Source organism: Papaver somniferum, chromosome 9 (genome assembly GCF_003573695.1).
Source record: "Papaver somniferum cultivar HN1 chromosome 9, ASM357369v1, whole genome shotgun sequence".
Lineage (NCBI taxonomy): Eukaryota > Viridiplantae > Streptophyta > Magnoliopsida > Ranunculales > Papaveraceae > Papaver > Papaver somniferum.
Window position 1 is genome coordinate 11135304 of NC_039366.1, and position 15422 is coordinate 11150725.

At 36.3% G+C, this 15422-nt stretch overlaps 1 protein-coding gene and 3 long non-coding RNA genes across 4 annotated transcripts; 1 reads left to right on the plus strand and 3 right to left on the minus strand.

Annotated features, from left to right (window-relative positions):
• Positions 1 to 386: 386 nt before the first annotated feature.
• Positions 387 to 1796, plus strand: LOC113311357 (aspartic proteinase nepenthesin-2-like). The gene has a single exon (XM_026560198.1). It carries the CDS (start codon positions 387 to 389, stop codon positions 1794 to 1796), a length of 1410 nt encoding a protein of 469 aa, XP_026415983.1.
• A 5657-nt stretch (positions 1797 to 7453) lies between these two features.
• On the minus strand, positions 7454 to 8921 carry LOC113309552. Its single transcript, XR_003340657.1, has 3 exons — positions 8868 to 8921; positions 8604 to 8776; positions 7454 to 7966 (listed from the first exon to the last, which is right to left on the minus strand). It is a non-coding gene; the product is annotated as an uncharacterized LOC113309552 (long non-coding RNA).
• A 485-nt stretch (positions 8922 to 9406) lies between these two features.
• On the minus strand, positions 9407 to 11475 carry LOC113308364. The gene is made up of 3 exons (XR_003339689.1): positions 10970 to 11475; positions 10577 to 10874; positions 9407 to 9813 (listed from the first exon to the last, which is right to left on the minus strand). It is a non-coding gene; the product is annotated as an uncharacterized LOC113308364 (long non-coding RNA).
• A 1381-nt stretch (positions 11476 to 12856) lies between these two features.
• Positions 12857 to 15229, minus strand: LOC113308722. Its single transcript, XR_003340007.1, has 3 exons — positions 14937 to 15229; positions 13741 to 13992; positions 12857 to 12929 (listed from the first exon to the last, which is right to left on the minus strand). It is a non-coding gene; the product is annotated as an uncharacterized LOC113308722 (long non-coding RNA).
• Positions 15230 to 15422: the final 193 nt, after the last annotated feature.

Sequence of the window (15422 nt, forward strand, 5' to 3'; positions counted from 1 at the left end):
CTTTATTATTTATTTTTGAAGCAACTTTCTTTATTTTGTTGATGAGATTTCGAATTTATTACCATCAAATCACGAAATATTTTACCTAGCTAATTATGTAACGGCAAAACGAATCAAAATATTTCCTCAAATACTTTCTTTACCATTTTCTTCCTGTATTCTAAAGAAAAAAAATTAGCTCCATTTATAATTATCTTGCGAATATATTCACATTAATATTAGGCCAAATTTTCATTACTATAATATCTTGCGAATATATTCACATTAATATCAGTCCAAATTTACCTTGAGTTTATCTTTTGAAACCAATATAAAAATGAGCTCATAAACCCTTTGCTCTTCATTCCAATATTGTTCTTGATTTCTTCCTCCCAAAATCAACAAAAATGGGCATAAAAGCTCTCTTTTGCATTCTGTTCATTATCTCATTGAGTCACTCCATTTTATCGAAGCCTGGTGATAAGAAACCATCCGGTCTCACTCTTAAACTCATTCACAGAGACTCCATTGAATCAAACGACCTTTCCCGCATTGAAAAGTTCCGAAAAATCGTCGATCGGTCAAAACTTCGAGCTAATAGTTTGATGAGTTTAACAGCAGCTTCTGAAGAAAACCCCACAGAGGTCCAACCTCCATTTTCATATGAATCGTCGAGTTACGTAGTGCATCTCTCTGTTGGTACACCTCCAACCGTAGATTCGTACCTGATTTTAGATACCGCTGCCGAACTTACTTGGCTCCAGTGCGATGGTTGCATCGGCTGTTTTAAACAAGAACAACGTCTGTATAATCCTGATGACTCTTCTACATACAAATTGGTTCCTTGTGATCACCCATTGTGTGAACCTTATGAATGTAATCATAATCATTGCAAATTCAAAGAATGGGATAGTACGGATGTGCATGTTGAAGGTTTTATGTCCATAGATCGTTTTGATTTTGATCGTTATGGTTTTGAGAGAAATTCTACTGTTCTTGACGAAGTTGTGTTCGGTTGTGCATATGGAACCGTCGGGTTTGGCTTCGAAGACAATCCCGATAACAAAATCGATGGCGTATTCGGTTTGGGCCCGGGTCCTCGTTCATTCGCTTCTCAGTTTGCTCCTCAGGGAGTTTTCGGTTATTGTTTAGCAGATTGGCACTTTGGACCCCCTGAGTATCCAGGTAAATTGATGTTAGGGGATGACGCACTACTCCCCATCAGTGGCCATGTTCAAATAACACCGATTGTGCAGACAGATGCCAGAAGCTATTTCTTGAAGTTGGCCGATATTCAAATAAATACAAATTGTTTAGGTTTTGAACCGGGTAAATTCGACCGTGCAATTAATGGGCATGGTGGCTTTATTATAGATTCTGGAACGTCGATTAGTTACTTCGCAAATGATGTCTATGATCGTGTGAGGCAAGTATTTGTTGATTATATGAAAACTCTTGGCTTGCCAGAGATGGACGCATCATCACACCACTTGGATTTGTGTTGGCATATGCCAAATGGTTTCCCAAGTAACCTTCCATCTATGACATTATATTTACAAGATAACGAGTATCCTGATGAACCAGCTGATTGCGGAAATCAAGTAGGAGCACAGTTTATAATCGATCCAATGGGTCTTTTCCATATCGAAGAGAAGGAAGATCCTCATTTGTGTCTTGGGATTATGCGTAGTAATGGTACAGATCCTACATTAAACATTTTGGGAGCTAAGCAACAAATTGGTAACAAGTTCTCTTTCGATGGACACAATAAGACACTCTCGTGGATGACATGGGATTGTGATCTACCACCTAAATAATTAATGCGGCTTCACCGAAGCCTACTAGCTCTTTTTCTTTCTAATAGTGATATAATATAGATTCAATTTATTACGCTGAAGATTATCGAATAATAAGTATGGAGTCATTATTGAATTTTTGTAGCATCCATGATATTCATAATGAGTAAAGTAGTCATTCGTTCGACCCTGGTCTTCCATCTAATATTTGTTGACAACATATTTCAATATTCATTACTAGTGGATTATGGCACTGGAATGGAGGGGGTGATGGTGTTATTGCCAATTCCTTCGCCGGTGTATCGGGTCAGTATTTACCAATTTTATTTTAATAGGGATGGATCATATTCACTAATTGGGATCGAATATTTTCACCAAAACGATGTATCAACTTTATAACAGACGGTGAACAAAATACGCTCCATTTAGTCCTCGAGTGATTTGTGGGGATTTCAGTGTAGTTGGGTTTTATCCGTTAGTTGTGAGGGAGTTCGAGGGAGTCTCTCAAAATCCCTGTTAGTCGTGGGAGAGTTTAGAAGAGTTTCTCAAACTCCCTACAAAACACTTGTTAGTCCTGGGGGAGCTTGAAAGGAACCCTTGAACTTCCTGTTAGTCATAAAACCCTAGAATTCTAGGGAGTTGGTTGTTTTCGGGAATTCTGAAGAGTTGATAGTGTATTTTTGCATGTACACAAATCTCTCAAAAGAGTAGAGATTTGGGAGGGAGTTTGGTCAGAAAAAAACATAAGAAAAAGAGGAAAAGTTTCAGCTTCAGGTATGCTTTTTCTTTCATCTATCCTTCTTTGACCAAATAGGGTGTAAATCTTGTCACTTGGCTACACAGAGTCGATAGTGTTAGGCTGTTAGCTAGTACTTGTCAAAATATTCAAAAGGTCGAACTTGTTCATGAGATGTTTAATACACATTTATGTGATATATACATTAGTTTTGAAGAGCGTCATGTTATTGTTGTTGGGCACATTTGAATTTCTGTTTAAATATGAGTACAGTAAGCTAGGGAGTGAAATGACATCAAAGTAATTGTTAGTACAGTGGTAGTTCTTGTGCTAATGCGATGAATCAAATGATCGGTGTTGCTGAATTTGTGTCGCAACAGTGCTAGTTAACTGGGTATGGGATTTCCAATTGGGTGAATTTCCAAAGAGTTTATCAACGAATTAATCTAAATTAAGAGGTAGGAAAAGTTTTGCATAAAATTGCATCTTTATCTTGTACAGGTTTTGTGTATAGTTATATAGAGTGCCCATTCGTCACCTGATAATATACATACATCCTATCATTTTTTATTTTTATTGGGTTTGATAATGAACCAATAATGTACATTAGTGTGCAGAGTTACCCGCTAGATGTATTAAAGGTTCAAATAAGACAAAAGGAGCTCTTGAACCAACGGAGCCTAATGATGAGCGTTCAGAATTTTTATGTGCGTAAAACTGATTAGTATTCCGAAATCGCTTAGTATACCGTACACAAAACACAAATTCATATTAGGATGAGCTTATCGATTCTTAGCCTAATAAGTCTTCCTATATCCACTAGGATGTATATGCATTTCTTATACATGGTTATAAAACAAGGTACTGCATATACATAGAAGAAAAAAGAGAGAAGGTACTTTGTCCAATTCCTTGGATCCGTAAGCCAAAAATTTGTACAGAACTAGTGTTTCTTTACACCTAAATTTAAATTTTTTAGGTGCATCTTTAAGGTTGGTTGTTTGGTTTGATTCCACCAGTTGCAGAACCAGAACTTGTTTCTTTCAGTCTTTTGAACTCAAGAGTTAGAAATAAACTCTCTCAAACTCCCTCTAATAAACTCTCTCAAACTCACTACATTCTCCCAAATTCCCTACACTCAAAAACACCAAACTCTCTCAAATTTCCTAAACTCTCTCAAACTCTTTCAAACTCCCCAAGATTCAAAATACACTCAACTCCCCATAAATCACTCTAGAATTAACCCCCTGAAACTAGCTGTTACTGAAGGAAATGATATTTGTATTCCATTTGTTGTTCACTCCGCCAATTTTTTTAATTAGTCTATGGTCATACAACAACATAATTTATGTAGTCACGAAGAGTAAAAACAATCCCGCCAGCTCCAAATTAACACTATAACAACATGGATTGAATTTCAAATCAACAACCAAATTAGCCATGGATGGCATTAATTAAGATGGTAAAATCCCTAAACCAAACCTATAAAATGACTGACTTCTAGCGAATAATCCGTGCGATAATGACACCCTGATGCAGTTGCAAAAAGTATTAATTTTGGCTAGTGGAACAATTATGATTGAGGAGGAGGTGCTAGTGATGGCTACGACGAGGTGTGAATAATTAGAATCGGTTATAATAAGACGATAAGATATGTACTACTACAGAACTAGTTATAAAAATTAAAGGTGACCAAACTTGTAGTATAAAAACCTCATTCAAATGTTTGGATCCATTAAAACTCCATCTGAAACAAAATTGATGCAAAAACTCTAGGTTTTTAAAATTGATATAAAAACCCCAAATTCCAAAATTGGTTTCATCAAAATTGTATGATGTTTCATCAAAGTTTATGATGAAACCAAAATTGGTTTCATCAAATTTTTTGGGGTTTTATGTTACTATGTTTTTTGGTGTTTTTATGTTACTTTTGTTTCAGGGTATCTCGGTTTTTGGCTATTCGATTCCGAGTTCTGACTGTGTGATCAAGAGGTTTTCGCGTGCCTGCTGAATGTTTGACCACTTCTATACGAGGACTGGACGTGTTGGGAGTATTTTTGCACGAGAAAACACCGTGTGGAGTTGTTTCTGGGAAGAAAATATTCCCGAGAATATTGTTCTTCACTGCCGAGTTATGAGAGAATATTTGGGAGTTTAATGCGATATTTGGAGGTTCTGACGAGTATATATAGGTTGTTGGGGGGATTCATAGAAGTAGACGGAGAGTTTGGGAGAGAGACAGAACATCACAGAGCTGAAAAATCAAATTGCAAAAAATCATCATTTCTGCTGCTGCTGTGAAGAATACGAAGAACAAAAGACCACCAGAGGCAGTCGTTCCTACTACAGGGACAACGACATTCGAATGTGGGTCGCAGAGCTACAGTTACAACAGCAGTTCATCTTTATCGTTCTCTGTAACAGTGTTTGCAACCATTATAAACATTGCAAACACCCGATTTTCATGATTTTCTCCATTTCATCTTTGTAAACACCCTTTGAGAAATAATAATGATTTTTGAGCGTGTTTCCAACATGATGTTCTAGACCCAATCCTTTGGGCGATGGAGGAAGCCATTCTTTCAAGAAATATGTGGTAATATTTATCTTATAAATTTATGCAATATTTTTATATGATTAATTGCATAGATAAAAAATGAATTAAATGATTTTTCTTAATCAAATTTTCTCTTGATGATGCATGCTTAGTTTTAGACTCTTGATGCGTTATGCTTGCGACTAACATTTGATGTTTTGGAAATCTGATTTTGGCAATACTGTTGTATCGAATCAATTGTTTAAATTGCATGATGTAAATTAACTTAGAACCACATAAGTATTGATGAATGGTGAAATCCTAGCTCCAGCCTCTTCATAATTTTCACAACACTTTTTAATTGAGTTTTTTATTTTTATTTATAAAAAAATTAAATCTAATGCTTTCACAAGTCTCAACGAACTTATTACTACAACATCATTGAAAATAACCATCCCTGATCATGCTTCCCCAAAGAAAGCATTGACAATCTTGCCTCAGGGACGGCCGTTATATATGTGATGCAAGCAACATGAGGATATATATTAAAGTAATCAATTCCATGTTTTTACTTGTAACCCTTAGCAACTAAGTGGCAAAAATTTATGAAAATATCCAACACGAACGACATCAATGCCAAACTTTTATATTTTTCTTCTTCTGTTGCATCCTTTACCACCTCGTAAAAGTTAGTTCCACTAAAAGAGATCGGTAGTATTCTTATGGCCTCTAGTAGATAGATAATTGGTTGGCCATGGGTTTTGAATCTTTCTCCATGGTTTAGTACTACCTAGTGTATAAATGTAGTATTTATATTCATTTTTACATCTTATAATGCACATCACTTTATATTCGTTGCTCAGTAGGTCGTATCCAAACTGAATTCCGTAGATACGATCTTCATCCCCACTTTTCAACTGAATACGATAGATGATAACTAACTTGTCAGGCCTACTATGGTCTGAATATGTAAGTTTCGAATTCATAACAACTGAGTTATATGAAGGTTGAGGTTTCAAAAAACCTAGGCAGGACTTGTTTGTGGAGGTGCCTCATGCTAAGGCTGAACAAATCAAGCAATTTAAGTGTCCATCTTACAACAATAAGAAGCACGCTGTTGAGATAACATAGCTATTTCCCATAAGATTATACACAATATGAGGTCCAAAAGAGGGGAAAAAAAACGAGACACTGAAAGTATGGGTATAAAAATAGATATGGCAAAAGCTTTTGAAAGAGTGGATTGGACCTTCCAAAACCATCATGAAGAAGATTGGTTTTAATGATTAGTGGTGCAACAAAATTTTTCAGTGCATATCCACCTCCACCTCTCCTATTCTAATTACTGGATCTCCTGATAAATTTTTCAAGCCTTCCAGAAACCTAAGACAAGGTGACCCTATTTCTCCCTATCTCTCCTTTTCTGCATGGAAACTCTTTCTCGAACTCTTATACATGATGAGGAGATGGGTCTTATCAATGGTATCAAGATTTGCAAATATACACCCTCCATAAACCACTTTCTATTTGCTGGAGACTGTATTATCTTCTGCAAGGCCAATATGACTGAAGCTCAGAACATTACAGATATTTTAAAGATATTTGGAAGTACTTCTGGTCAGTTCATCAACTTTACCAAATCTGAAGTTTTTTTCAATAAGAACACAAACCCAAGCCGTATCCTCACCATGAGCAACACTATCGGTTTTGGAAGATATTTGGAAGTACCGACTTACATAAGTACATATGCGAACTCTGTGTATTAGGTTGAAGAAGCCTCGAAAGCAGAAATATATATACAAGTAAACGGCTAAAATCAAGACAAAATCAATGAAAATGAGAAAAACAAGACTTACTAATGAGAGGAGAAGTCACGATTTGGCAGCTTTAAATGAGTTAGTGAATTCCAGAAGCAATCAGTCGTAGTTTTAAAACAGAGACTTCGAAGAACCAAACAACATCATACATATTCTAAGATAGAAATCATGCATGCTCACAGACTATCCTGATTTTCTGTTGATAGGGAATATTCGGCAGTAGAGCCTAATTGTAATTTATCAATACCTTAAAACACATACACAGGGCATCGGGTCACAGAACCAAAAAGGATTCTTCCATGTAATCTAGTCTCTTTAGAATATGTTCAATCCTCAGGTATTAAACAAACATGCACATTTTGACTAGTCATCAACCTTTAGAGTTTTGAGTCGTGATCAAGTCTTAGAGAATCAACAAAACACGAAGGCCTGGTTAGACTTCAAATACGAAACTGCCACCGACGTAAAAGACTGATAGTGGTAAAACAAAAATAGGGGAACAATACAAAAAGTGGAAATTCTTATAAAAATAAAATCTACCAAAGGCAAATAGCAATATCATCTTGAACTAACAGCCTAATAACTCATTTCAAACAACTTGTTTCTACTTGGCACAATCTGAGTATCAAAATAATTGTCTGCAGGTAGCTAATTCAAATGAGCAATTCTCTTTTCAGTAGCAAGATTCAAAATCACAATGACCCAACTCCTCGATGTAGAAACCAACATTTAACCACAGACAAAAAAAGATCCCGCTACACACTGGTGGTGGAAAATAATGTATATGAGTAGGCAAAAACCTCGCAAACATTTTTTGCTGAGGATCAAATCAGAAACAGCTAAATATATAGGCAAAAATCAACAAAAATGAGAAGAATGAAACTTACTAATGAGAGGAGAAGTCATGGCATTCCGTAAACTATATCATTGGTTAATATCTGCAAATCTTTTAGCCAGCTCAACATCAGAAGCACTGTCTGTAAGCCTTTTCAACTAAAATTTGATCCAATTATATCACTTGCTTTCTCTCAACATCGAATTTCTAGGAAGAATCATGTGTAAGGTATATTCAAGCTATAACATCCATGTGTTTTATGCACATCTGCACGAAGTAAAAGTTTATGTTCAGGAAGCATTTTCAGGAAGATGAATAAATTCCAAGAAGGTAAATAATTGAACAAAAACAAAGCAAACAAATTTAGTTGGAAATTCAGTTGCATCCAAAACACGACACGACTGGGAGGCAAGATAACTTGATAAGGCCATCCTAAATAGAGTAAATTTTGGTTGCTACAACTTAGACAGTTCTCTAGATGAAGTTGCCAATAATCCATTACCGAACACCACATCGTAACTGTTCGTATATACACAGAAATATTGATTCTTAAGTAACACCCTTAATGTGAAAATCCAAGACTAGTCAGACACATTCCTTGACACTTGACATTAGTTTTAGGAAGTCACTATTCGAACTCTAGCTGATCTCACACTAAGGACCACCTAAAGGACATGTTTTTTGTTTTCTAAACCAAGATCTCCAAAGAACAAATACTTGTAACCCAATGTACTACTAATAATTTATCATTTGGTGGCAGTAGGACATCAGCATAGCACGCAACGCTAATACGACTAATCTGATAGTGTAATTTTTTAAGCACTTACCAATGCATTTGATGACATTGTTTTTCGAATCAGCAGAATACGGGTTGCTAAGATAATTACACTTTGCAAACCAGTACCTTTTACTTTTGTAAAGTGATTTCAGGCTTGAGATGGAGTTCTAGTGCTATCCCTTTTAGCCTTGCCAGACTCCTCCATTTGTAGAGCTGGAGAAGAATCCAAGATCGACCACGGTCGAACCTACACTCCCTTGGGACCCATTTGCAGTTGGAGTCATGGCATTAGGAGGTACCTGCAGGTAAGTTAGCAGACACATCAACTAACATCTGTGATTGCACCTTACAAATTTAGAACAAAGCACAAATTAGAAGTTTAAAACATACACAAGTACAACCAACAATAGGAATTGAATAAGCCGATCTCAAATAACTTAAATCATCTGCTGATGCCCAAGGATGACTCGGAATGGCACGCCTCTGCATTGGGAACAAACCTCTGAATGAAAATTATTCATAAAAAATTAGAATTAAAACTAATTTGAGTAGTTTATAGATACTCACTCCTGACTCCTACTTTATATGCAGATATCGGTGGTTAACAAGGAACAGCTATTAACACCTCATGCTATAGAAACCGCGAAAATGAAAACCCAATTTCCGATTCGCCTCATAAAAAATAATGTCCAAATCAATCTTCCATCTGTATGAAATACAAAACCCAAATTCCATTTATATCCCATTGACTCGATTTGTTAGTGGTGGTGATAATTGTGGTATTGAAGATAATAATGGTGGTGGTGTGAGAATAGAATTTGTACATTACTCAACAGATAACATTATCAGGACTAGCCAGTTGGCATATTCATCCAAGTGCTTGCAGGTGGAACAAAATTTGTACATTACTCAACAGAGAAGAAACAAGCTGGTGATTCAATTCAAGTAATGCAATTATTTTTGCTACTTTGCTTCTAACCCAAAAGAGGGCATGTTACAAACTTTACAGAAAAAGAAAAAATTAGACATAATTTTTGAGAGGAAAATTCATCATGGTAGTGTTATTACAGGGTGAAATTAGACATCAGAACTGTACCCGGAGGAGGCACAAGCGACTGTTATGTTATAATAGTTTAAACCGTATTCTAGATCTGGTTCCTGTCTTCATGGTGATGGGTCGGGTACCGAGACTTACCGGAGGATATATATATATCAACTGGCTCTGACATCTATTTATTATTGTGCTCGAACTGCTGGAGTCCTATTTGATAGGCACTGATGCTTTGAAACCTTCATTTCCTGACAGAGAACTGATCTCTAATTTTCTTTATCCCCACTTGTACAACAGTTAAAAACGGAAAATAGAGTCAGATTAAGAAAACTTTTGCAGCAATAACACATAATCAAAGATAGCAAACAATGCAAGAATAACACTTCATGAATGCAATCCTGTTTATAATAAGAACTTTATAAAAGATAATGGAGTGAACTTCATGATTGATATAAGATCTTTGCTAATTGTTATTGAAATAGACTGAAGGATAACACCATGAACCCCTCATAAGTAACAACTCTTACCAAGACACACTTGAAAACAAAACATGGGATCCATCATCAAGTTCAAAACAAATGAAACTAGATCAAAACTTATTTCAGAAAATTATCAAATCTAAACAATAAAATCTCAAGTTTATTGATACTGTCTCAAGTAGTACATACAAAGACTTACTAATGAGGCCAGAAGCGAACAAATAGTTTTCAAGATACAATTGAACAAAGAAAGTGTAGCAGGGGCCACAATCAAACTAAAAATTTAGTTCCAAAATACTACACAGCTTGGATGCAACATTGTTTGATACGGCCCTCCTGAATAAAGTACATTTTACTGCAACTATTCTCTAGCAGAAGTAAAACAATCCGAGACTTTAGTTAGACACATTTCTACGCACTTGAAAAGACTAGGTTTGGAAAGTCATTGAAACTCCCAATCTCATTCTAAGGACACCTAAAGAACCTGTTTTCATGTTTGTTTCTCATTTATTGGTTGCAGCATATTACTTACATATTACTAATTTTTTTCCGTAAAGATTAGTACTTACAAATGCTTTTGATGACAGGAATGCTGTTCTCTGCACTCTAGATTCCAATTTCTTCTTCAACTTGCACAGGTACTAGCCCAATTCCAGCTTTCCAAGCTTCTCGTCTTTTGTTAGCACTAGCATTAGTATCCTGCTCCCTTTCATAATCCATCCGCTGCAAGATCACCACCACACGATTCAGTTCATTAGCTATCCCGCTTGGTGCTTTGAGCAACATCAACTGCATCTATCTCCTTATAGTTTGATATTTGGTTAACTTCTTGGTTGATGGAGTTGTTTTCTTCCGTCCCCATGCATACTTTAAAGAAACCAGTCAGTGAAACAACCTCCAAATCAACAACATCAAATTTAGTGAACAAGTTCTTAAATACAAATTATGAAAACCAGACTAACCTCCAAATCAACAATTTTCTCCTCCTCCCAATCTATAACCCATCTATTGTGTTTCAGTTGCATGAAGTATATCAGTTTTGATCATTGACACGATTTAGGGTACTGCATCCGTTTGTCAGATTTAGTAAGAGCTTTCTGCTGATTTCGAATCTTCGATTAGCTTGAGCATCTATAGGACCTCGTTCCCCAATAGCACAAGCGATAAGTCCTTGATTGGAAATAATGAACAGCTTCGTGCTCGCAAGATATGAAAAAACTTCATTTCCGATTTCGCTCACACTCAACCATTTTTATCTCTTCCTCCTTCCATGGTTTGTGACACACAAAACCCATATTCCATCTATAACCCATTCATCAAGTGGTGATGATGCAGATATCAGTGATGGTGGTGGTGAAGAACATGTTGATGGCAACTTCGCCGCCGCCGTAACTGGTTTGAGTGTTTGGAACTTTGAAGTAGTCTGAAACCCTAACGCCTCTTCTTATATTGGAACACAAAGTGGCCCATGCGACGAGACGCAGCATCAGCCCGGAATGGGTTCTCTTCTTGGCACGGTAGCAGCCCGTGTCAAATCAAATGTTCCTACTGTGATCCAAGTCACGCGTTTATTTTGAGATTTTGTGATAAGAAAAGTGAATATCAAATCTGTCATGAGATGAAAAAAACTCTTTAGATTATTATCAAAACAAATCAACCCTTTTACAAAATGAATTCACGCAGTAAACTTCATTGCCTTCTTAATTTTAATTAAAATTGTGTCAAAGACAAGCAAATACATTCAGTAAGGTTCTCCACAAGCATCTGCATGCATTTCTAGTTCATCTTCTAAGTGGGCTCTTAAGAAATGGGTTCTGTAATACATTTTTACAACAGTGGAAATTTGTTCTTAAGTTCCCCATTTTCAACGAAATGAAGATAAGGTGATGCTTTGAAATCTCTAATCGTAGCACAGGCAATTGAATAAAGAGCTACTTTGATCAGCAAGAAATTTTGGATTTCTTCTGAGCTCTGTGAATTGGTGTTCAAAAACCTTTAATTGCGATACGATGTACTCCCCAGCTGATCTAAGTGTACCTAATCAAAAATGAGTTATAAACTAAGAGCGAAACCTTGGTCGCTTGAGAGTACAAGCTAAATAACAGACGACAAAGGGTTTCATTTTCACATGTATGAGAGACTGTTGCAGAACTAAGCGAAGTAAATTGCTGATGCGAATGTAAAATTCTTTGCGTAGTAGTCACTGTTTGACAGCTTAACAGGGGGAAAGACATTTTTATTAAAGGGAAAGCTGACTCGGTCTAAATATTTGACTTCTAATCAAATCGGGTGGATTTGATAATAAACTTTCCCTTTTCTTTTTTTATTTTGGAGTGACAGCGAGATTATGGAGGAAGATTATAACAACTAGCCAGAGCCGTATCTTGTTGGGAGAAAGAACTTAAGATTGCGACGAGGAATGAGCAAATTTCGTTTTACTAGCTACTTTCAAGATTGGTTCTCTTGTTCAGAGCGTAGTCAATATCTTGAAGGGCAACGTATCTTCTACCATCTTGTTCAGGACTTGGAGTGTGTTCTCTCATTTAAATTCATTTTAAGATTAAGCCCATATAATCACGATTGTGTTTAGGTGATCATCCTCGTGATCGATGAACAAAATAGTCAATGAAGTATTGTAATCTGACGAACAACTCCAATACAGCAAAAAAACAAATTCATCAAATTAAGTTTGTGTTATCTGATGCATTTGTGTTTTCTGATACACAAATTCTTTTTTTAGAGTACTTCATGTAGTCGTTGAAGTAGGTGTATGCTCCAGCGTTTTAGGTTGAACTAATAAGTTTAGTTTTGTAGAATTTGCATTCCATCATGGAAACCCATACCTTTGTCATATTGGAAAATCAACTTCGGGCGTTGTCATCCAGTACTTGACATCCATATCAACACGGCTAATGGGGAAATCTGCATTCGCCATTAAATCAATAAGAAAAATTAGGGTTAAACGGGATGTGGGCGTATGTTTAGTTTGGGTAAACCAAAAAGGATTCTTCAATGCAATCTAGTCTGCTACGGGTGACAACTACATCCTTGGGTATAGCATATTAGAACTCTTGATCAAGTTTTAGAAAATTACTGTCACCGAGCCTCAAACACTACCAATGGTCCCAATTGGCTCAGGTAGCTACTTGTTCCACCACTAAAAGCAATTAACAAGAACTTGCAATTGATAGCTGGAGACCGAAAACAAAGAATTTTGATGCAAAACGGAACAAAAAGGCCTAGTTAGATGATATGAGTGCTTACACGATACCACCACCAACATCGAAGACTTACAAATATGACTCACTCAAAACACTACAAAGATGGGCAGAACAACAGAAAAAGTGAGAATTCTTATGAAAAGAAAAACTACCAAATGCAAATAAAAATACAAATATCAAATTGCCCTAACATGCTAATTAACTCATTTAAAACAACTTCTACTTGGCACAAGCTGAGCACCAAAAGAACTCTCTCTGCAAGAAGCTAATTCCAATGAGCAATTCTCTTTTCATTAGCAAGGTTCAAAAACCCAATGACCCAATTCCTTGATGTCTAAAGCAACACAGAATCATAGTCATTTAAAATGCCGAAAAATCAACAAGAAACGCCAAAAACAAACCCACTTGAGAGGCATCAAAAGAAAAGTGTAAAAATCTAGTTGTTCAGCTAACCTTACCAATTAACCCCACCACAACATCTGAAATTTCAAATAGAACGAGAGGAACTTTACCTCCTAGACGTTGTAGCAACATCTATTTTAACCACCAAAAATCTTCCATCAGAGATTGGAGAATCCATTTCTGTCATCCATAATTCATCAGTTCCACTCACCTGCATCAGCTGAACAATTGTTGCTCACAGCATCCTCTTCCTTAACAGAACCTGTCACAGGAGAACCCTCTTCTTCCTTTTGCACACCCTCATTACCCAAATCCTGACTACCTTGAATGATATCGCAAAACAAATCCGCATCTTTGCATACCTTGGGAAGTAATTAATATCAATAACAAGCCAATTCTCAAATTCCTTATAACATCACAATCAAACATCCCTATGTGGTCCAGATTATCAAGAAATTCCCATTGTAAACACTCAGACTTAGTTTATTAATTAAGTTGAACTATACTCGAAACAGTTTCTCAAGAATCGAGAAAACAGCTAATTAAAATTTAAACAAAAAACAATGAAAATGAGAGAAACAAGAGAAGTATCACGGAAATTGGATAGCTGTCCTGTATCATTGATAGCCCCTCTAAGTTTTTTGGTAATACGTGCAATTATAGCCATCTTGGAACTAAATCAGAGGATGAGCGGGAATCACATAAACTGTCTCTATCGGGTTACACGCAAGAGGTTTCGTACGGGAATTCATCCATTATGTCATTAGAATCACAAGCACTGTCTTTAAGCCTACTCAATCAAAATCTGGTCTCATTATGTCACTTGCTTCTTCTCACCATCACAATGTTATTTTGAAGCTATTGCATTCCATGTGTTAACGCATTTTGCACCAAATAGAAGTCATGAAATAATATATGTTAACAGAACAATTCCAAGATACCATGAAAAAATAAAGTGTGCTAAGGGCCGCAATCAAAGCAAACAAATTTAATTATATATTTAGTTGCATCCAAGATACTACACTTGGTTTAATAGGGTAGTAATACTTTTTATCTTTAGGTATAGTTGAAAGAGATGAACTTGTAGACCTCCGGAATGACATGTCTATGTTCTAGTTTAAATATGTAACAAGCCAATCATGGGTACCTCGTCTTTTGGAGTAGATGCCGATAAGAGAGACATATTTTAGCAGAGATACAAAGAATAAGTTGAACATTAATAGCAAAAAATAATAAATGATCATTCATCACTAAGATCAATAGTAATTCCATTAAAAGTGTCATTTCATCTGCAAGTTTTATCTACCTGATCTTGAGGACGGAGTAGACAGACCCTGGGTGCATTTCCGTGGGGAACACACTGGTAAGAATACAAATAAGCACACTAAGACATTCTTCTATTGCGAGCATCGCGGGCCATCCGCTCGGCATTGATGAGGGATTGCTCATCAATAGAGAATTCTCAGCCTTAACTAGCTTGCAGCATTTAAGTATCTGACGGTCACTGCTTGAATCTCCTCGCTGCTTGTAACTACTCGCATCTGCTTGAATTCCCACTGGTACAGAGAGTTGACTACCCCATGAGGCGCAACATGTGGTTTAATGCTGCATAATGACACAAAAGAGATAAGTTAAACCACCTCAAATACTGTTATCATTAGAGTGAAATTCTTATATTGAAGTTGAAGTTCCATGCAATTTAACTCCTACTAAAATCAAATACTAACTCTAAAACCTCCACCATAAAGTACAAATTCTTGAACTTTAATTTTTGGATTACCACGATGACAAC